This window comes from Galleria mellonella, unplaced genomic scaffold, assembly GCF_026898425.1.
Source record: "Galleria mellonella isolate WM207_F2 unplaced genomic scaffold, CSIRO_AGI_GalMel_v1 utg266, whole genome shotgun sequence".
Lineage (NCBI taxonomy): Eukaryota > Metazoa > Arthropoda > Insecta > Lepidoptera > Pyralidae > Galleria > Galleria mellonella.
This window is the reverse complement of record NW_026442061.1, coordinates 379,114-401,400: the sequence shown is the minus strand read 5'-3', so window position 1 is coordinate 401,400 and position 22,287 is coordinate 379,114. Positions and strand designations below refer to the sequence as shown.

The following is a 22,287-nucleotide window of genomic DNA, read 5'->3' as shown; positions in this document are numbered from 1 at the left end:
TATATTTCCAATATTTATCATTGGCCTTTTCATCATTAATATTTTCCTTACAGCAGTCTATGAAGGAGACCTATCTTTAGTAGTGGACAGGACAAGCTTGATGCTTGAAGCTATGATGATTATGATGGTGATTTAAATATTACTCAGAAAGTATTAATCAAGAACTAAATGTTATTAATAATACTAGTAGTAGCACATAGGTAAATCTACCACCAAAAAATTGCAACAGTTAAAGTATTAGAACGGTACCTAATTACTAAAAATGTAAATATTCGATGATAATTGACCTTTTTTTTATGATTAACGTTTTAGAACACTTTCTGATCATTTTAACTTATATAATGACTTGGACAATATTATAGAAATAGTATGGTTGACTGTTGGTTTTTATATGGATGATAATGGAATGGTAACTCCACCTGCGTTATCGCTGGCGGAGCACCAGTGCTAGATGATAGGTGAGGATGAAGGCAGGTCAGTTAGCCCATCGTGACGAATTCCACAAGAATTAATCATGATGGTTTCCAAAGGGAACCACGTAGAGGTCGACCTGATAGGGTATATTGCTAGCAATGAGATTGTTAGACCCCGTTACTAACAATCCCTTCCCCCTTATGGTTGGTTCGGGAAAATCAACAACACCAATGCTGCCATTTTAATTATGTATTAACCCACACAGCATAATTATTTGGTACAATTGTACGGCTATAAACAAAGAGAACAATAGAACTCTTTACATGACTACAAAAACATCACTTCAATGGAATATCCCTGAAGAAACTTGTAATTTTGAATAAAGAATTATTTGAGTTCTCAGTACAGATTCATATCTTGAGCAAGAGTACTTGACGGAATCTTGAAGGCTAAGATAGGGTGATTGGTCAGTTGTATTGATGCTCGGAGACCCGAAGCCCATTCACGAGGAAGTCCCATTAATGGTGGACTCTCGCGCCATGATGTACGCCTGAGATACCAAGATGGCGCTGGTGTGCAAGCTAGTGTTACATCTAGCCAGTTCCTTTCAGTGTCGAATCTGATCCTATTATAAATAAATAATAAATAATTAAGTGCCATACAATCACATTGTGTTTTATGAGGTTTGTGTTATGAGAAACCAGGCAACGAACATCTTGGGGAATCAGAACACCCAGACCCTGAGCCAATTCAGTGAAGTTTGTTTCATAAATTATCCCGACCAGGAATCGAACCCGGGACTTCACTTACGTATATCGATGTGCCCACCATATACCACGGAGATCGTAAAAAATATGACAATACAATATAATTTGCGTTTATATTTACATAGAAAAACAGTACTTATCGTATATATACGCATCACAAAGCTTTTAATTCAAAAATCTATTTCTCCTACCCACTAAAAGAATTTTTTAAGTCCTACAAAAGATTACGACTAAAAAATAAATGACAAATCTAACAACTCTATCCAGTGGGGAAGGAATTGTTAGTACTGAGGTCGACCTCCAAGCGGTTCTTCCTAGAAACTTAATTCTTAATGAATTCATCACAATAAGCTAACTGAGCTGTTTCCAACCTCATCTATCATCGCTTACTGGTGCTCCGCCAGTATATACCGATAGGTCAGGCTGTGTTACCATTGCATTATCATCTTTTAAACATTTTTCAAGGATATTACGCAATCCTGATTTACCTATCCAATCAAATGGCTGATTATGATTCAATTTCGAATTTTACATATTTAGTACTTTGTTCCTCAAATCTCCTTTTAAGTTATCCTGAGGATGAAAAAAAGACTATATTCTTTATCCACACGAAGATAGTGATAAAAGATATTATAATTATGACACATAGAAAGTACTTTGTATCTTAAATATAAGTATGCTGTCAGATAGATTATAATCGATGTTCAAACTGACTAGTATGGCAGGTGAAGTGGTATTTGAATATCTGAATTTTCTGGTTTTTTTTTTTTCTAATTTTTGTTACAATCAGGATCAGAACACTTAACTCTAACCAACTACATTCCTATAAAACTTAATACACTTCAAAATTTAAACATAATAAGAATTTATTTCGTTCATACTCCTACTTCTACATTCTCCTACTCCTGTCCCATTCGTGTTTTTACCGTGAAGCAGTTGTGTTTGCATTGCTGTGTTTTGGTTTGAAAGGTAGGATATGGCAGTAAATTTACAGGGTACAGAGGAATAACACCTTAGTCCTCAGGAATGGCAACGCATGGGGGGTATCATGAGCGAAACAGTATACTGTGTTATGTCCACGATACTGCTCATGTCTATAGGCGACGGTTTTTTTTTTAATGGGTGATAATGGAGTGGTAACCCCACCCGCGCTATCGATATACACTGGCGGAGCACCAGTGAAGGATGATAGGTGAGAATAAAGCAGGTCAGTTAGCCCATCGTGACTAATTCAACAAGAATTGTTCACGATGGTTTCGACCTAATAAGGAATATTGCTAGCAATGGGGCTGTCAAACTCCATTGCTAACAATCCCTTTCCCCCCTATAGGCGACGGTTACCACTTTCCATCAGATGGGCCGTTTATTTGCCATTCTAAATTGCATGAAAAAAACTTTTCTATCTTACCAATAAATGTTTTTAAGTTTTTTTTTTTTTCTCTTTTACAATACCTATCTATATACTTTATAATCTAAGGTACACAGAGTACCTTTATTGATGTTTTCTATGTCTATGTGTATTGTAAGTTATATTTTTATTAGTAATTTATGTTTCTATATTCGAATATTTATGCCGTTTACTTAAAATTACCTGCTAATATGAAAAGTTCAGAGTGAATATCCCTCAAACTGATGGACCAATATACTTACTTCTTCTGTATTTCTCTTTCTTTTTCCTTATCCCTACATCGTTTGGGTTTCCGGGTGGGCGTAGTCGCTCTAAATCTATAGTATTTCGGCATCTTACAATGGGAATTTAGCAAAAAATATTATACGAACTAAAATCAAAATGACATCTTTATACTGTCAGAAAATGTTTTTAATTTACTAAATGGCGATTGTAACTGGTTAAGAACTAAAGAAAAACCTGAAATGATAAATTTACTTTTTAGAATCATATAGTGGTATCGCGAGCTAAATCGCGGATAAAAAACAATCTGTCAAAGTTAGAATATTTTTAATATTTTTCGCTGTGATTATTTTGCTGAACGTTATTAATATTTGCTACTGGTTTTGTTATCCAATTTATCCTCATTCAAGACCTAATTTAACCATCTTTATTAATTTGGTCATCTGTCCGTATATTACAGTATCATCTAAAATATTATAATTTCAGCTATATTTAAGAATTCAGGAAGCCTATCAAACTTTTAAAAATCAAAATTACTAGAAGTACCTCAAAAAATTCGGGTTTCTCATTTTAAGGCTATATATATAATGCTTTTGCCTTTATTTTAAAAAATACTAATGTCAATTTAATAGTCCAGTTTATCGAATTTGACTTGACATTGACACTCACAATGACAGCACGTAAAGAATGACATTATATTATTACTAATATTTTGCTTTACACTATACCTATTTCAATATTTTATTTTCTATTATCAAGGAAAATATTAATTAAGTGATAAGTGTTTTGTTATAAAATGAACAACGTTTAGATAAAAATTATCGATATGGCATTTTTGGAGGTGCATAATACAGTTTACTATGGCAATTTACAACGACAACACCTATCTTTTGTTTGATTACATATTATGTCCGGAAAAACTATTATATATGGCTGAATTAAATTTAATTAATATAAAAATTTTCCCAAACATATCTCTTTTTATTTTACTAGACGTAGAATAAGACAATGCAGCAACCCACTAATAGTATTCTTGGTTTATTCCAGTGGCGAAAATTTACTTTTTTCGATATTCATGAAAAAGTGGACAATGGAAAAATAGCAGAGTGTCTACAGGTAAATATTACAATCTTAAACCATACAACGAGATGAAAGGTATTATTAAAATAAATTGTATTATTACATAGGATTCTAATTATTAGACTCTGGAAAATCTCATCTTTTTTATGAAATTTAGAGTGCCAAACAAGCTGAAGCTCTCATGATGGGAAGTGATAATTGTCACAAATAGAAATGAACAGCCCTATGCCTCCATGGGCGGTATGTTCGTACATTCTGTGATATCTAAAATACCACAGAATGCCCATGGGTTTATTCCCTACATGTTTTGTTCATGTTTGCATGGCTGTGTTTTAAGGTTGGTATATTGCAATAAAACTAAACTGTACAGACACATAACGCCTTACTCCTCATCAAGGGTATTGTGGGCAATGGAGTATATATGTTATGTCTATGATATTGTTCATTAGTATAGGCGATGATTACTATGGATTTGTCATGATGTGCCAACAGCACAGACAGGGTAACCATTCTATTGTTACCCATTAAAACACTATTGTTTTTCTTTGTATATATTATGTTCGAATTACAATTTATGAAGCTCAATATTTCTACAATTTATTATTTCAGATGTTAATATTTGTGATGATAAGTGAAGAAGATTATTTGTCAAATAATTTATAAACTTTAGAATTCATATTTATTTGTAGTTACATAAATTAATTAATCTTTATTAATATTATACAGATGATAAATTTTTGCTAATTATATCACCTCTTAACTGTTCATTACTGAACATAACCTCCCCCTATTGGGGGATTTTGCCAGTAATGGCAGGCAAGTTGGCAACTGCAGTTAGTCTTGGTGATATTTAAAGAGGAATGCTGTTGCCCAGTTCTGAAATATTAACTTTTCTTAGTTGCCTCTACCCATGGGAAAGAAAGAGGTGGTCCATTCTATGTCAGGATCACATGGTGAATTGAATTTGCTTTATTAAACTGTGACCTTATTTACCAGAAATAACTTTGCTAATTCTTATTGTAAAACAAATTTATCGACAGGATACTCATGTAACAGTATCTACAAGTGGTAATGGACATGTGATCCTCGGTGATGTAACAGGATGGGCCCACATCATCACTCGTTGCTGGGAGATTACTTCGTTCAAGGCATATGAGTTAACTATATCACTTGCACAGCAGCTCCCACATGATCCATTTCTAGTTACAGTAGGGGTAAGTTGAAATTGTTTTTCTTGTTATGTCATTTAATTAAATAGTTATAAGCTGATATATTGATTAACATTTGTCATCAATTGTAAGACCTACACAGCTAAGGAATGTTGACAGGATATTAAAAGAATTCATTTTTATATTTGTTTCTCCTTTACAGACTTTTAAGTCTAATTAAAAATAATCCTTAGGGTACACTAAAATTTAGTCATCATTCCTAAAATTACATGCTACTATACCTATATTATTATGTTGTGTAAACTTACATAAAGATAAATTTTATCCAAGTACATAGGTACATACTCTTATTGTTTTCTCAAAAAATTACATTAGTAAATGTATTATAAATATAAACAATTAAAAAAAAAATACACTAAGAAAACAATAGGCAGCCTTATCACTAAGAGATCATAAGAGATGTAACGAGCCTGCACAAGCCTTTAGATTATTTGTAATGACTAGCTTTTACCTGCGATTTAACCCATGTCACCAAGATTAAGGATTTGCAGTGGTATTATAAGACTGAAAATGATGTGACTTATGGAATATACAGACATTAACAAAGTATAATATTAATTTCAATATGTTTAGATGCTTTTTCATAACTCGACAAAATGACTATCCACGAGGGATAGCCATTTGTCGAGTTATGAAAATGAGGGAAACAACAAAACTTCATTAATTTAACATACATACACCTCACTTCATATAATGCCACAAAAATGTTCCAGAGCTACCTATATATACTGATTTCTGTGATATAACTGAACTCGAGAAGTACGAGATACATTGATATAAATAATTTGTTGTTTTATAATATACAATATAATATGACAAATTTGTGTTACAGGATGACGAGGCAGGTGTAAATCCACTAATCAAAGTGTGGGACTGGTCGCGTACTGACCGACATGGAAATCCCAAATGCGTGCGAGTGTGCCGCGCCGTGCCCTCTCACATGCGACCAACACCGGCCACCGCGTTAGCTGTCCATGAAAATAAGGTCATACATTTATAATGTGTACTAATCCCCATATGCAGGAAGGAAAAAGACTGTTAGTAATGGGGTCAAATAGCCCCATTACTAACAATATACCCTGTCAGGTGGACTTCCACATGGTTCCCTGTGGAAACTATCGTGGTTAATTCTAGTTAAATTCGTCAGGATAGGCTAACTGACCTGCTTTCATCCTCATCTGTCACTATTGCACCGCCAGTATATACCAATAGTGCAGGTGGGTTTACCATACCATTATCACCCATTAAAAAAATCCCCATGTGCATGCACTTATGTATTTTCATGTTAAATAATCCTAATAATAGCAAATTAGTCTAGATAAAAACCTGGAACTTAATATCCGGGCAAATGCAGGCTTCTTATAGGGGGAGCAAACAAAAAAAATAGCCTAGAAAAAGCCTTAATAATCTTTACTTGTAATGAATCCATATTCCAAAATACTACTACCATATGATTATTCTGATTATCAATTATATTATTTTTAAATTGCAGAATCTCCTGGCAGTTGGTTTTCAAGATGGTTCCGTATCATTATTCCGCGGTAACCTGACGCGACAACGCAACAGTGAAATGAAAACTCTCCCAAATTCGGGAAATAGTCCGATTACAGGACTAGCATTCAAGTATGTTAATTGCAAAATAATAACAGTCTCTAACTAGTATATTTCAAGTATTTATTAGTTCATAACTCAGTATCGAGAAGTATTATTATATTAAATATCAAGCTTCACCAGTTTTTTCCATTTGCTATAGGATTGTTTGATTAAAGATATTTCATAAAAAAATATAAGATCATCTTCCATTTTTAAGTTGATAAAAGATGTATATAGAATAAAAATATTCAAAAACGATGTCCCTTAGGCCTCATTTATTAAGGAAGTAAATATATTAATAAATGCTTATAAACATGAAATTATTCATCACCACAATAGACTTGCTCAGATGCTAATTAATTCATTTAAAACAAGACTCTTAATAACACTACATATACAGGGCATACTTTAATTTAAATATTATATACAAATGTAAACAAAAGCTAACCTTATAATTTAATGCGCCGAAATGTTACTGCAACAACGACTTATGTATGTATATCCATGGTCTGATCACATGTGCACAGGGGCGCGGACAAGCTGTACGTGGTGTCGCGCGCGAGCGTGGCGCTGTGGTGGCCGGCGGCCGAGCGCTGCCTGCAGCTCGAGCGCCACGGCGCGCCGCCCGCCTGCAGCGCCCTCTCGGACTCCCACGGCCTCACCGTCGCCGTCGGCAACGTGCGTACCACTCGCTCTCTCATACCGTCTAGCTGTCCAGCCTGTACCTCTCAGACACACTCGTACCATCTCACTCTCTCATCATATAATATAGAGATATTGCATTTGCCGATTTTTTTAATTTGCACATGTTATTTATTTATTATTAAAAAATACAATTAATTTCCAATGTGAGTACATTAGACCCTGCACTAGGCGTACCTGTATCGTGGGAGTCCATATAAGATTACCAAGACACGGACATTTAAAAGTATAGATTAGTTAACCAATTTTACGGATTGTACTATAAGTTATGAGAGATAACCCAGCATTCCATTTTACCCTCTGATAGCTACCATATTTATGACACTGAAACAAACCTTAACCCGTCTTCTCATACCCCCATAAACCCAACCTTGTGCTCGCTAATGAAAATGTAAATGAACATAATAATTTATTTGACCATAAGATAGTCTGCTGATGTTTGCTTCATTTGAATTAAATTCAATCCAATTATCTAATATATCTATTAAAAACTTGGATTAAATGTGCATATCAATACCATATTGTCAATAAAACAATTTCAAATATTATCTACAGGCAATATACTGCTACACCCCAGAAGGTCGAGGACCCTGCTACGCGCTAGAAGGCGACAAAGTAGGGCTTAACTGGTTCCGTTCATATCTAGTCATCACCAGTAATGAGACGCAATCAAAATCCGTCGCGTCCACGAGCACCGAGCCCAAATCTCATCACGTAACTATTCTGGATATTCAGAATAAATTTATAGTGTTCTCCAAAACGTTCGATCTCATAGATGCAGTGATCACAGAATGGGGTTCCTTTTATATACTGACAAAGAAAAAGGAAATTATCTATTTGGAGGAGAAAGATCTGCAGTCGAAGTTGTCGTTACTGTTCAAAAAGAATTTGTACGACGTCGCAATCAGGATAGCGAGCAGTCAACATTACGATGTTGAAGGGTTCACAGAAATTAATAAGCAATATGGAGATCACCTATACAGCAAGGTATGGCGGCCCGCTCTCATTATACTTTATATTACAATAATTATAGATCCTTAACATTATATTTTTCGATGTTTCTATTTTGATTTAGCTGTTACTTTTTATAAGAATTTGTATACTTCAAACCTGTATACAAACTTAATCTAGTTAAATTTATTTTACTTTTAACATAAACACAATTTTTTTGTCTGAGATATTAAACTAAGATATATAGCGTTGCGGACTCTTTAATAAAGCTAACAGTAATGAATATTGTTGCTATAGATTTTATTCCTTTATTCAAACTGTTCAAGCACATTATACGCACGCCAATATTGTAGAATTGTTGCTGACTTCAATTACATTTATTGTAATAAATTATTGAAAATATATATTTACCAAAATAAAAAGTATCTTGTAACACTCAGGGATAATCTACCTTTCTAACAGTGAAAAATTTTTCAAATCGGATTGATAGTACCGAAGATTACCCCTAACATCCAAACTCACAAATTTACCTCTTTATAATATTAGTAAATAAATAGAAAAGATTTATATAAAAACAATGCTTTATGCTTTCTGGGTCTCCTATAACATTTTAACCGTATTAAGAGATAGTTGGAGTCAACCATCACTGTGAGACGCTGTGTATTAGATTAATACACTAAAAATTTTACACGTATACCAACAGGGGGATTTGAAAGGCGCTATAGACCAATACATTAAAACAATCGGTTGGCTAGATACTTCATATGTGATCCGGAAGTATCTAGAAGCGAGAGACTTGGAACCTCTGGTGCTGTACTTGGAGGAGCTGCACAAGAAGGGCTGTGCCACCGAGGACCACACCACACTGCTTTTGACTTGCTACGTGAAGATAGATCAGCATGATCACCAAGGAAAATTGAAAGACTTCATTAATTCCAAGGACAGAACCATCGACTTTGATGTAGATGTTGCGATTAAGGTGTGTTGTGTTGTTGTAGTAAAATCTTTATTGTACTAATTTACATTGGACATAAAAAAAATTAATATACAATAGCGAACTTGTCCCATAGAGGGATCTCTTACAGTCAACCTTTGAGAAGCTGAAAGAAAACTATAGAATGTTCGAGTGTAAAAACTGTACACCTAAAGATAAAACTTAACAATATCTAGTTAAAATTACAATATTAAGTAATGCTATATACCTGTATATTTGAATAAAAATACATAAATAATAAAAACACAATACATAAAAACCGTATAGTCCCAGCATAGAATAGGCGACTAAGGACACTAAATAGTCGAGGAATGGGCAGCAGTGTCTCTCTTAAAACATCTCCAAAACCTAATTGCGGTTGCCAACCCACTTGTATATAAACAACATATGCATAGATACATGTATTCACAATTGGCACAATGAAACAGGAGTTTCAGAATAAACTTTTACGATACGTACTTTAAACGATTTTAATGATAGTGCCATCTTCAAATGATTATTCAAAGGAAATGAGTTTATTTATTACTAGACTAGTTATTACCGGCTGCTTCTCTTTTATTGGTTCTTTTTTTTATATAAAACAAGACTTATGGTGTCTGAGGGTAATCAGGTACTATAGCCATGGTCACTTGTGACTTTTGGGACATAACTATTTTGAGTTACAATTTTTAGTAATTTCCAGGTCATTGTCACTTTTCAAAATGTAACAATATTAAAGAATGTTGTTTGTGGGTCGCATTAATAATTGCAACAAAGATGCCCAAGCCTATGTTTTTGTTTCTGATATTTGAAATGACTAATAAGCTTACAATTCACTACATGAGAATTAGTCTATAAATATGAACAGCATTTTCCTAATGCGTTTCTGAGGCCTATGAAGTTGTTATTGTTTTTCTCTAAAATATGCTGTGTAATAGGACTGATTAGTAGAACCATAGATAATATGATACTATACTAAATACCGACACAATTGAAGAATCATAATAAATTCTCAGGTGGTCCGTCAAGTAAGTGTGGACGACGCACTGTCGTTGGCGGCGAACAACAAACGACACGATTGGTACCTCAAAATAATGCTAGAAGACAAGAAGGATTACAGATCCGCGCTTCAGTACATGCTCGACCTGGAGTTCGAGGATGCAGAGTTTTACATGAAGAAGTACGGGCACACGCTCATACAGCACGAGCCGGAAGAGAGCACCAAGTTCTTGAAATGTAAGTTTTAAGTATTTGCTTCTTTGTACTATGGGGTCGTTAAAGTATAATAACGTAACGCAATTTTTAATTTTTTTTAATATTCCCTCCCTCTCATGTAACGTGCCATAACATTTTTCTGTACCCCCTTTCCCTCTCCTTAAGCGTTACGTAACACCCAAGTGACTATTTTAACTTAAAAGTCACAATAACGGACAATCAAGGGACTCCCTGTAAAACAAACGAAAAGGGTTGCCAATTGGGAGATTTGATTCTCTTGTTTCTTGAGAGCTTTTTATTTAAAAAAAAAAGTTACGTATCGCATTATTTGACAAGATCACATTATTAATAATCACTTTTTCCTCAGCATTGTGTACGGACTACAAACCCCGCAGTAAACCGCTAGTGGACGAGACGACCCTCACAGGAGGCATCAGGGATCCAGACAGGGCTATTCCAGACGATTTCATACACATGTTCCTGAGCAACTCGGAGCGGCTCATCGAGTTCCTAGAGCACATGACGACGGTCGATTCAAAATGTTCCAAACTCGTTTACAATGCGCTTATAGAACATTATATTCATGTATGGTGAGTGTCATCAAAATTTCCCTTAACCATATTTTAAATTTGGAACTTTCATTCTAGAAAAAAGGAAGGTTGGCTGATTTAGTGGTAGTATAATTTGTGTGACCAAAACAACCATAGGCAAGGTTTTGCTATTTAGAACACTCATTGGTGTACTAAAAAGCCTGAAAGTTTTTATCAAACAGCTATTTCTCTTTTTTTTTTTAACAATGGATTGTTATAATTGTCCCTGATTCTAATTTCCTGGTACTTTTACTACTTAAGTTTATATTTTCAATAAACGTTATACCAATTTACTTTTATTTCACAGGGCCAAAGTGTCAGGAAACGATAAGACTATGTATGAAGAGAAAGTATTAAAGATTTTAAAGGATTCCGATGCGAATTATGACAAAGATCAGACCCTCATTATCTGTCAGATGCTTGGATTTAAAGCGGGAATCTTATACCTGTATGAAGAAAATAAACTGTAAGTTATTATTCTCTTATGAATGAAATGTTTGAAATGTAACTTAAATATTTTCAAGAAAATAATATGAATATGCAATTTCATGTAAATGATCATTTTATATAAATCATTTTATGTAAACGACTTACCTGATCTAGTAGTTTGAAGAATATGTCCCATAATAACATTAATTTCTTTATTTGGATCACAATCCATTTCATGTTAGTACAAGATTTAGAAAACTATGTTAGTAAAAAACCTCCAGCTACACTGGACTCGTAACAATCCATAGCAATCCAATGCTTCTGAGGTGGATAGTCTGGCTTCTCTGCAATTTTTTTTATGCAACTTAGAATGGCAAACAAGATGGCGGCCCACCTGTTGGAAAGTGGTAACTGTCGCCTATAGACATGATCAGTACCATGAAAATAACAGAGTATACTGTCTCGCCCATGATACCCCCCATTCGTTGTCATTCCTGAGGACTCAGGTGTTATTCCTCTGTACCCTGTAAATTCACTGCCATACCCTTCAAACCGAAACAAAGTCATGCAAACACAACAGCTTAACGGTAGAAACATGAATAAGGACAGAGGCAAATTACATAATTTATTGTAATATCTTTGACTCGAAACATAATTTCCAAAGAGAGTTTGACCATTAAAAAAAAACAGTATTGGAAACACATTCACATGTATGATACAATTTTCTATGTTTATTCCATAATTTAATAAATTTGTTTTAATGATTATGGAATAATACTTTCGAGAAGCTAGCCAGATGTATTTATGAAACGACTCTCTCATCATCATCATCATCATCACATCAGCCGTTATCTGTTCACTGCTGAACACAAACTCCTCTATAGACTGCCATAAGGCTCGGGACCATTCCTTATGGCAATTCGCTATTTAGATTACACTCCTATAGTACGCAATGATTGGCTATTTCCTTTTTTGGTTTCAGACTTATTATTATTGGGACTTTGCTGAGAGTTGATATATCTCTATCTTAGTGGGATAGGTGAGGTGTGACAGAGATGGGAGCATATAAACGTAGTATATATGTTAGTTACAACCGCCGTCTCTGTACCAGTAAGCACATTGCGCACTAAGTCTTTGTCGCATATATAAACCCTGGACAGTCTTACAAACAAACATAATAATATTAGACTAGCATAACATTAGGTCGAACTTCTATCCCGTATTTCGGTGACGGGACATCAATGTCTCTAATTGCTTACAAGTTTATTATTATTTTGTATTTATAAATAAATAAAAAAAAAATGTTGATAAGAGCGGTATGCGTATCTTGTATTTGATAAATAAATAATTACCACTCTTGATGACACTGCACTAAGAAATGGTCAGTATGTTGACGTAAACCCGAGAAACGCTGGCGCTAGGCTTTTGCTCAGTCGTATATCGATTCCCTCGATGGAATATGAGACAATGCGGCCGATATTGTTTCTTATGTAACGCGCCACAGTCGGTGGTGGCGGGTTATCGGACCGCGGATGAATAGTTGGCTGCGCGTGTGCAGGTGGCGCGCGCAGGTGGCGCTGCACATGCGCGCGGCGCAGGCGGAGGAGGCGCTGGGCGTGTGCCGGCGGCGCGGCGCCGCCTGCCCGCGCCTGTGGCTCGACGTGCTGTGGTGGCCGCCGCCGCGCCCCGCGCTGCCCGAGCTCCTCGCCGTCATCGGTGCGGCCACGGCCGGTACACGCGTGCGCGGCACACGCCACGCACGCACGCACGCACGCACACACGCCACACGCCACGCACGCACGCATACATGCCACGCACGCACGCACACACGCACGGACACGGACACGTACGCACAAATACGGACGCGCACGCAACGCACGTCACGCACGGACACGGACACGTACGCACAGATACGGACGCGCGCAAACACACACACACACACTCATGCGCGCATTCTTACATACACGCACGCATAGAGAAAACACAATTATAAAAAATATCGCCCCTTATAAATTATTCAACTGTCTTTCCTGTCATTTACTATACCATAACGTAATTTATGCTTTACCCACCAGTTTCAAATACTGAACTTTAATCTATATACATGCTTATTTATACACATGTTTATATACATAGCTAGAAGAGATCGCTTTAGCTATACGGCCACCGAGTGTTGTCTTTTAGCTAATTTTTTATTTGTTTATATATTTTATACAATTGTATCTTTTTGAAGACAATACTAAAACGTTTTAATTTATTTCTAATATTATGATATTTATTATTTTACAGACAACGAGAAACTATTGTCGCCGATCCTCGTGATCGACTGTCTTGCCAGCACACCCTCGTACACATTAGGCGACGTGCGGAAGTAAGCATGCACTATACGTGTCTAAATAATGTTATATACATGGCGGAGTGAAATCGAAATCGTAAGCATCTTTTGAAGGGAATGTTTCTTTCAGTGAAACTGAAAATTTTCACCAAAGAAACGTGGGTCAAAAGACGCATAATAAATTTTTAGCTTTCCCATACACCGCGTTCAGTTACTCAGTTAGTATGGTAGCTTCAAAATTTTTTATTCACAAGTTTTCTGTCCTAATCTGTTCTATAAACAGGAAAGGAATTATTTCCTTATGGTCTAACTGCCCCATTGTTAGTAATATAGGTCAGGTCAACCTTTACGCGGTGTCCACTGGAAACCAGCGTAGATAATTTGTTGAATTCGTAGCGATTGGCTAACAGTTTTCATCATTACCTATTATTCCTTACTGGTGCCCCAACAGTGTATACAGTATATATAGTAAATAATAGGCGGGGTTACCATTCCATTTTCACCTATGAAAAAATATATGTTCTTATAACATGTGCAGATTCTTACCCCTTCCATTCATTCATAAAAACTAACACATCTTACAAACCTCTAATGAACCACTAATGATTAAAATAAGTTTTTTTTTTATTATTATATTATATCATCATATCAGTCGTTGATTGTCCACTGCTGGACATAAGTTTTCTCCATAAGGAAAATTTTGCTAATAGTTGCCACGCTTAGCAGGCAGATTGGCAACCGCAGTTAGGCTTTGGTGATGATTTAAGAGGGACGCTGCTGCCCATCCCTCGGCCATTATGTCTCCTTAATCGGCTCTTACGACACCCACGGGAAAGGAAGGGATGGTCCATTCAATGCCGGGGCCACACAGCGAAATAAGTTTAACAGTGTTTTTTGAATTCCTTTCAAAATGGAACTTTATCATGAAAGAATAAGTCGAAACATTTCAGTAGCTAAAGACGTTTCTCGTTTTTATGAATAAGGGGATAAGTTTGATGTATAGCTACCGATTTTGGTTTCACCCTGTATAGACATCACCAGTATACTGATACTGGTGAGAAAAATAATAATTATGAAAAATAAATACTGATTTATTTTAATTATTATTATTTTTGTAGTAATCCATTCGTGAGTAAATTAAAAATTGTCTTTATTAAAACCTGACTTCAATTGTGACAAAACCAGTTATGTTAATAAAAAAAACTTGTAACTTTGTAAGGTTGCACACAAATAAAACAAATGTCGTTATAAAATTAAATAATAATTTAAAATTGTGTAGGTAATACAAGAAAAAACCGATTTCATTTGTGGCAAAAAACCAGTATTTTAATTTCAATATCAAATTACTAAACCGATTTTGATAAAATTACTATGGAAACAATTTGTAACTATATTCTTTCAGATACCAACTAATTTTCTAAATTGGTTTACAGTTGATGTAGTTATGAGGTGACGCATAAAATACAACCGAATTGAGAGCTTCATTCTTTTTAAGGTCGATTGAAAATTGGCAACAATAGTTGCCATATTCTTTTAACGTCAGCTATTTGGCTTAATCAGTTGGCAAATAAGCTGACGGCCCACCTAATGAAAAGTGGTAACCGTCGTCTATAGACATAAGCAGTACCATAAACATAACAGAGTATACTGTTTCGCTCATGATACTCCCCATGCGTTGCCATTCCTGATGACTCAGGTGTTATGCCTCTGTACCCAGTAAATTCACTGCCATATCGCACCCTTCAAACCGAAACACAGCCATGCAAACACAACTGCTTCACGGTAAAAACACGAATGGAACAGAGGTGTCCAAAGCAAACGACTTTTGTACAAAGTCTCCCTCTGCTACTATATAATAAAAGCAACTCCTGAGACAGATTTCTAATTTTCAGATATTTAATGAACGTACTTAAATCTGAAAATGACGTGATCACCCGCGAACAAGAACTGGCCGCCAAATATAAAGCCGAGAGCGAGAATATGAAGGCACAAATACAAAATTTGCAAAACGAGCCCATAACCTTTCAAAGCTCGCGGTGCGCAATATGCAGCAAGTCATTAGAATTGCCCACCGTTCATTTCTTCTGCCAACATTCCTTCCACCAAGAGTGAGTATTTTTTTTAAATAATAAAATAAGGTACCATTTACGGACGATAGATGAAATCCACTTGGCTGCTATCTTTTTTTTTTATACAACTTAGAATGACAAACAAGCTGACGGCCAACCTAATCGAAAGTGGTAACCGTCGCCTATAGACAGGAGCAGTACCATGGATATAACAGAGTATACTGTTTCACCCATGATACCCCCCATGCGTTACCATTCCTGAGGACTATACAAAATTCGTTAAGAACGAATTTTCCGTAAAACCAATAAATACTCTTAGGAGAAAAATATATTACGCCAACCCCAAATAACTGGGATAAGTGTAGGAAGATGATGATGCCATTCTGCTATTATACAATAGTTTACAGATCACCAAAAGAGATACGAAACAAGCACCGAAATATGGCAACAACGGTTATTGCAAAAATAGCAATAATATTTCAATTTTATATGAACTCAGACTCATGCATGGATGTGTAAAAGTGTGCATATTAATGCACACATTTACATCACACGCACACTAGTGTAACTGTTCTTGTTCTGTATTCATGATTGCATTTCCAATGACAAAAATTATAATAACTGATGATAAATTAATGAATAAATAATCATCATCGTATTTATCATTTATGGTATTACATTTTTTGTGTTACATTTATTAAGTGTTGTTATTATTTATTTATTCATTAGTATATGTGTACATGGCGGACATAATGCTAAAACTATTCTCTTCCAGTCAACCATAGGGAAGTGTCAGAATACTCGAATGCGGTACTACTAATTATTGATATACATACATACTAAAATTACATATATAAACGAGTAGATAGATATATATAAATAACAAATATACTTACACATATATGACATATACTATATTATACATGAAATTGAGAATAATATAAAGCACTTAATTTTATCTATTCTATAAATGAAGTACTGCGTTCTCGATTTACCAAAGGTTGACGGGTAAAAAAAAATTTTTTTTTTGTTCAATATTTTGTTTTGGTCAATCTATCGATCTAGCACGCTGTGTGACCGAGAGTGGTGAATTGTTTGCAATTTGTTATATGAGCGTGTTGTATGGGCGCGGCGCAGCTGCTTCCAGGGCTACTCGGAGTCGGAGCGCGAGTGCACGATGTGCGAGGCGGCGCGCCGCCGGCAGGCGCCGCCGCCGCCGCCGCCGCCCGCCGACGCGCTGCACCAGCGGCTGGCGCGGGAACGCGACCCGTGAGTCATCTGCACGTTACATTTTTTTTTTTTATGTACCTGGAATCGACCGATATGGGTGGAGTCGAAATGGATGATCTTTTATTCGCCATCAATGTACAGAAGAACCCAATATATAGATATGGCATCGGTATCCATATTACCCACGCCTGCATCGATGTGTAAAATAAGTGGTAATCATTTTTAAAATTATTCAAATATGTGTTTAAACATTCAGATGTAGACTAAGATTCGAACTTGTAATCCTCGGACAGCAATCAAGCGGTGTGACTAAGCTGTAATATCTATAAAAATTTGATTCCTGAATAAATAATACTTTGATTACCACCGTACAACCCGCCACAAACTAAAGTTTCATCCCAATCATCTGGACGAGTAACGGTCTTCCACCGTGCGTTTTTCAAGGCACTTTCTTCCACGCACAACCATTCTTTGGAATCAACTTCCAGCAGCAGTATTTCCGAACCGATACGACAACATAACCTTCAAGAAAAGAGTATATTCCTTTTTAAAAGGCCGGCAGCACACCTGCAATGCCGCTGGTGTTGTGGGTGATCATGGGCGGCGGTAGTCACTTACCATCAGGTGAGCCGCGTGCTCGTTTGCCCCTTGTGTTGTAAAAAAAAAAAACTTTGAAAATTACCTCGCTTGTATTTTAGAAAAAAAAAAAACAAAATTATATCACATGCTATATAAATTTTAAATACCTAATGCACTTAATATATAAATTCAAATTAAATTACCTTACGTATGCATAAAAACCAGTTCAATAACAATAGAAATAAACAATCGAGCGCGTATTGTGTTGTCTCAGGTGAACGCAAGCAATAATGACCACTTGTGTTCATGTTCTGTACTTGCGAGTACATATTCATAACGATATAAACATTTTATACGGCTTTAAGAGCGTCCATTACGAAGTACGGCAACGTCGCAATTATATGTCAATTTAAAAAAAAAATTATCACATTTCAATATTTCTGATTGATTTTTTAAGAAGTTTACTAGAGAACTAAAACGTTAATCATACAATAATATGCTTATTAAACTGTCACTGATAATGTATTTATTTACACTTTATTGCACCAAAGTATAAAGAGAAGTATAAAAGTACCCGTAACCGGCGAGCGTGTATGAAAAGATTGATGAATGTGGAAGAAGCGAAAGAGGTTTGTTTGAATCGAAGCATTTGGCGTTCCATTGTTTCTGCCTACCCTAATGGGAGACAGGCGTGACAGATATGTATGTATGTATGTATAAAGAGAAATAACAAATACAGTAAATATAAATGAGAAGTTATTGTAGTTTTTAATAGTAATAACATACTTGAATTTTAAAAAAATCAGAAGCTAAATGTGTTTATTGGTAGATTTATATGCAGTATAATATAGCTTCTTACGATACTCACGGGAAAGGAAGGGATGGCTCATTCTATGCACGGCGACATACGTATTTATTATCATATTTCAGTCATGAAACCCCAAAAAGATATGAAAAGAAAGATGTTATTTGTGGTATTATATGATTTGCATATTTTAGTAATATTTCTAGAAAGACTTAAATTTACACAGTTGTGAGTACTTCATCGACTCGGCGTACTCAAAACATCGACATCACAGTTATTGTTTGACGGGCGAGTTGCGCGCGCGCCGATTACATCACATTAAAATTCTTATCTGCCATCATAAATCAATTATATCCATTTATAAATTAGTGTATTATAGATAAAGTATATACACGTTGACTCGGTTATAGCTTGCAACTGATGTAGTGTTTTTAATGTGATGACTTTGTCCATATTAAAATCAGTGATGATGCCACCATTTTCTTGGTGTTTCTCGTCCACAGTCGACGACAGGTACGGTCGCTGGATACATTTGTTTATCAGATAATATTTGTTATATTTATCAGACTGTGATAGCATTATTGATAGATTTGTTTTTAATTATGTTCAGGCGAGTTCATTAAATAATATAAAATGTAGAGTAATACATATGGTGCGTTTTGTTCTATTGTTGTGCCCGTTCGTGTAACCGTAACATATTGATTTACCGGAATTTGTCTGGATTAATAATAATTAGGACTTGGGTCCTTCTCAATGACAAACACATATTTACATTAATAAAGATATATATATATATATATATATATATATATATATATATATATATATATATATATATATATATATATATATATATATATATATATATATATATATATATATATACATTATAATATTTATTTATTTTATTTATTTATTTGGAAGACAGCTTTACCAACAATAACAGTAATTTTTTTAATGGGTGTAAATGGAATGGTAATCCCGCTCGCGCTATCGGTATACAATAGACAAAAAAATTACAGAAAAATTAAAGTTAAATATATAAAGTATTGATTTCTGAAAGAAGCAGTCTTCCGGATATTGTTTTTTTTTTTTTGATGGGTGAAAATGGTATGGTAACTCCGCTTGCGCTAACGGAATACGCTGGCGGAGCACCAGTGAAGGATGATAGATGAGAATGAAAACAGGCCAGTTAGCCCATCATGATGAATACATCAGGAATTAACCATGATAGTTTCCAGGGAGAATCGCGAGGAGGTTGACCTGGTTGGGTATATTGCTAGCAATGAGATTCTCAGTCTCCATTACTAACAATCCCTTTCCCCCCTCCGGAAATTGGTTAAAAATTATACATTAAGTACTAAACTCGGAAACTAACTCAAAATCTATAATTTATCCACAGTTACGCTGTTGTGTCGGAATACTACGGACGAGGGCTGTTCAACAAGCTGACGTTGGTGACTGGAGCGTTGCAGGAGTCGCCGAGCCAGCCGGCGGCGCCCGCGCCCGCCGCCGCTGCCGCGTCCGCGTCCGCGTCCGCGCACGCTCCTGCACCCTGCCTGCTACCGCCTGCTGCTGCGGCCGCGCCCACATACGGCCCCGGTGCAGAAGCTAAGTTACGACTGCAAGAGGGACAGAGTAAACAAGGTACCTAATATATACCTAGATTGTAATAAAATATACTATTTATTATTATTTGTATATGAAAAACAACTATAATGTTTTTTACTAACACAAGTTTTGTAAAAGAAATGAATTGAAATATTGAACTAATTAATTTCTTCGAATAATCCATGCTTAATTATTATTAGTGATTACGTTAGATTTTGTTTGTTATTATTTTTACAATAAAAATATTTTTTTTATGCTACAAATAAGTAACACAAAGAAACGCGGGGATTTAGGTAATTTTTCAACGAACTTCATAGAAAAGGAGATTCCCAATTTTTTTTATGTTTATAACCTTATAACTCCGTCAGTTCTATACCAATTTGGAAAATCCTTATTTATCACAAAATTTCTTCAAAGTCGGTAGAAGAGTTGTTTAATTTTTAGATCAAAATAACTTTGTTTATTATTGAAGTCGATTTTATTTTGTGGTACACAATCTTAAATTATGCTCGTTATTTTATAATAACATTTGTTTCGTTTGTACGAACTTACAATTGTTATAGCTTACCGGAATAAAATAATAAAATATAAATAAAATAAAAAAAATATTCTCGGGTGTAGTCTATCCTTTAATTGGAAATCGATCAAATTGGGTAACGAACATCCTAACATCTATTAAATATCATGTGCATAACATTAATTACGAATTACATTAAATTACAATATATGCATGCATTTTCCAGTGTTTGTGGCCAACACGGCGAAACAAGTTCCAGCAAAGGGCACCACTGTGGTTCCCATCCCGGAAGGCAGAATGCGCTTACTCGAGCAGCAGCGCTATAGCTCCAGTCTTGAAGCCCACATGAACAAATTTGAGCCAAAGGTGCACGTGCCTCGCAGCTCGCCCTTCGAGTCCCCTAAATCTTCAAATAAAGTGGAAGAAGCCATCAGCGCCGGAACCTCGCCAAAGATATCTGCAGCGATAAACAATACGGGGAAAAACCCATTCGAAGAGGAATATGACGAATCGAAGAATCCATTCGCAAACGACGAGGATGAAGTCATCAATGATCCCACCAATCCTTTCTCGGAAGACAACGACTATGATAAAAATTTGAATCCGTTTTCGTGAAATTAAATTTAAAATAGGTAATGTTTATTAAGGATCTCGCACTGTTCCATTGTTTGGAATCATTTCGCGTGTAAGAACAATCAAGTTAATTATAAAAATATATCCATTACACAAGAGAATATTCTGCAAGTCTATTGTATTGTAAATATTGAAACTAGTTATAAATATAATAAATTATCTACCATGTATTTAAATATTATAACAATTGTATCTAAAAGTCCGCTTAAGCCTATATACTTATAATTTAAATCAAAACGAAGTAGTAATATTATTTTAACTTAGACTCTAACTGCACTACAATTCTAAGCAAAGTCTGGCTGTGTATTTCATAAACTTATTTTATATAATATTCTAATTCAAACCAATTTTATTATGACATTAGATTTTTTTTCATAAAAATGCGCGAGGAATGGCTACGTAGGGGGAATGTGTCTTGTTTACGCAAGCCTTTTCAAATGAATAAATATTATATCAGAGCCTCAATAGGTTTAAAATAATTACAGTCATTCCATGTAATCAAATTAATGTAACCAATATATTTATTTTAAGCGTGGATTCAATATATTCCTTAATATATTTTGTACTGCAACAGATAATAAATTATATAATAAAAATACGTACATACTACAAATTGTTTTTATTATAAACTAATTCGTCCAATTGTTCCAATTCTTCTTTACTTTCCTTATTCGTACCTAGTATTGAACATTAGAAAAAAGTACCCAAATCGGTCTAAACGTCATATGTTGTTGTTAGTAGGAGTGAATAATGATGTCTATGGTATGGTGGGAAATATCAATATTGTTACAATATCTATATACTGGTGCAATAACGAATATGTTAATAGTTTTCCAAAAATAATATTATCAATCAACATGGTCTTCTCTAGCCGCCCGATGTTGCGTGGGCGGGCGAGGTAGGGGCCTCGGGGTATACCCCTCTACCCCGGCTTC

General features: G+C 35.3%; 2 protein-coding genes across 3 annotated transcripts; one reads left to right on the top strand and one right to left on the bottom strand.

Annotated features, from left to right (window-relative positions):
* Positions 1-655: 655 nt before the first annotated feature.
* LOC113516138 (uncharacterized) lies at positions 656-3,123 on the bottom strand. Its single transcript, XM_031908753.2, has 2 exons — positions 2,832-3,123; positions 656-1,039 (listed from the first exon to the last, which is right to left on the bottom strand). Exons 1-2 carry the CDS (start codon positions 2,921-2,923, stop codon positions 814-816), a joined length of 318 nt encoding a protein of 105 aa, XP_031764613.1. The 5' UTR covers positions 2,924-3,123; the 3' UTR covers positions 656-813.
* A 372-nt stretch (positions 3,124-3,495) lies between these two features.
* Positions 3,496-21,725, top strand: LOC113516235 (vacuolar protein sorting-associated protein 11 homolog). 2 transcript variants are annotated; one of them, XM_052895157.1, is made up of 17 exons: positions 3,496-3,652; positions 3,859-3,927; positions 4,932-5,105; positions 5,953-6,105; positions 6,613-6,743; positions 7,241-7,391; positions 7,971-8,402; positions 9,070-9,345; positions 10,356-10,575; positions 10,922-11,144; positions 11,452-11,610; positions 13,132-13,289; positions 13,863-13,944; positions 15,801-16,016; positions 17,115-17,246; positions 19,994-20,238; positions 20,946-21,725. In XM_052895157.1, the coding sequence occupies exons 1-17, from the start codon at positions 3,638-3,640 to the stop codon at positions 21,332-21,334; spliced, it is 3,225 nt and encodes a 1,074-aa protein (XP_052751117.1). In that variant the 5' UTR covers positions 3,496-3,637; the 3' UTR covers positions 21,335-21,725. The 2 variants fall into 2 exon arrangements, with proteins under 2 accessions (XP_052751117.1, XP_052751116.1); XM_052895156.1 differs by lacking the exon at positions 3,496-3,652 and having other exon boundaries at positions 3,660-3,927.
* The last annotated feature ends 562 nt before the right edge of the window (positions 21,726-22,287 follow it).

Bases quoted from the DNA above. Each gene is read 5' to 3' on its own strand.
- LOC113516235 (XM_052895156.1), top strand. From the start codon at position 3,820: ATGCAGCAACCCACTAATAGTATTCTTGGTTTATTCCAGTGGCGAAAA. The intron at 11,611-13,131 runs GTAAGTTATTAT...GCGCGTGTGCAG, and splicing joins CTGTATGAAGAAAATAAACT to GTGGCGCGCGCAGGTGGCGC. The intron at 17,247-19,993 runs GTGAGTCATCTG...ATTTATCCACAG, and splicing joins CTGGCGCGGGAACGCGACCC to TTACGCTGTTGTGTCGGAAT.
- LOC113516138 (XM_031908753.2), bottom strand. From the start codon at position 2,923: ATGCCGAAATACTATAGATTTAGAGCGACTACGCCCACCCGGAAACCC. The intron at 1,040-2,831 runs GTAAGTATATTG...TATTTATAATAG, and splicing joins GAAAGAGAAATACAGAAGAA to GATCAGATTCGACACTGAAA.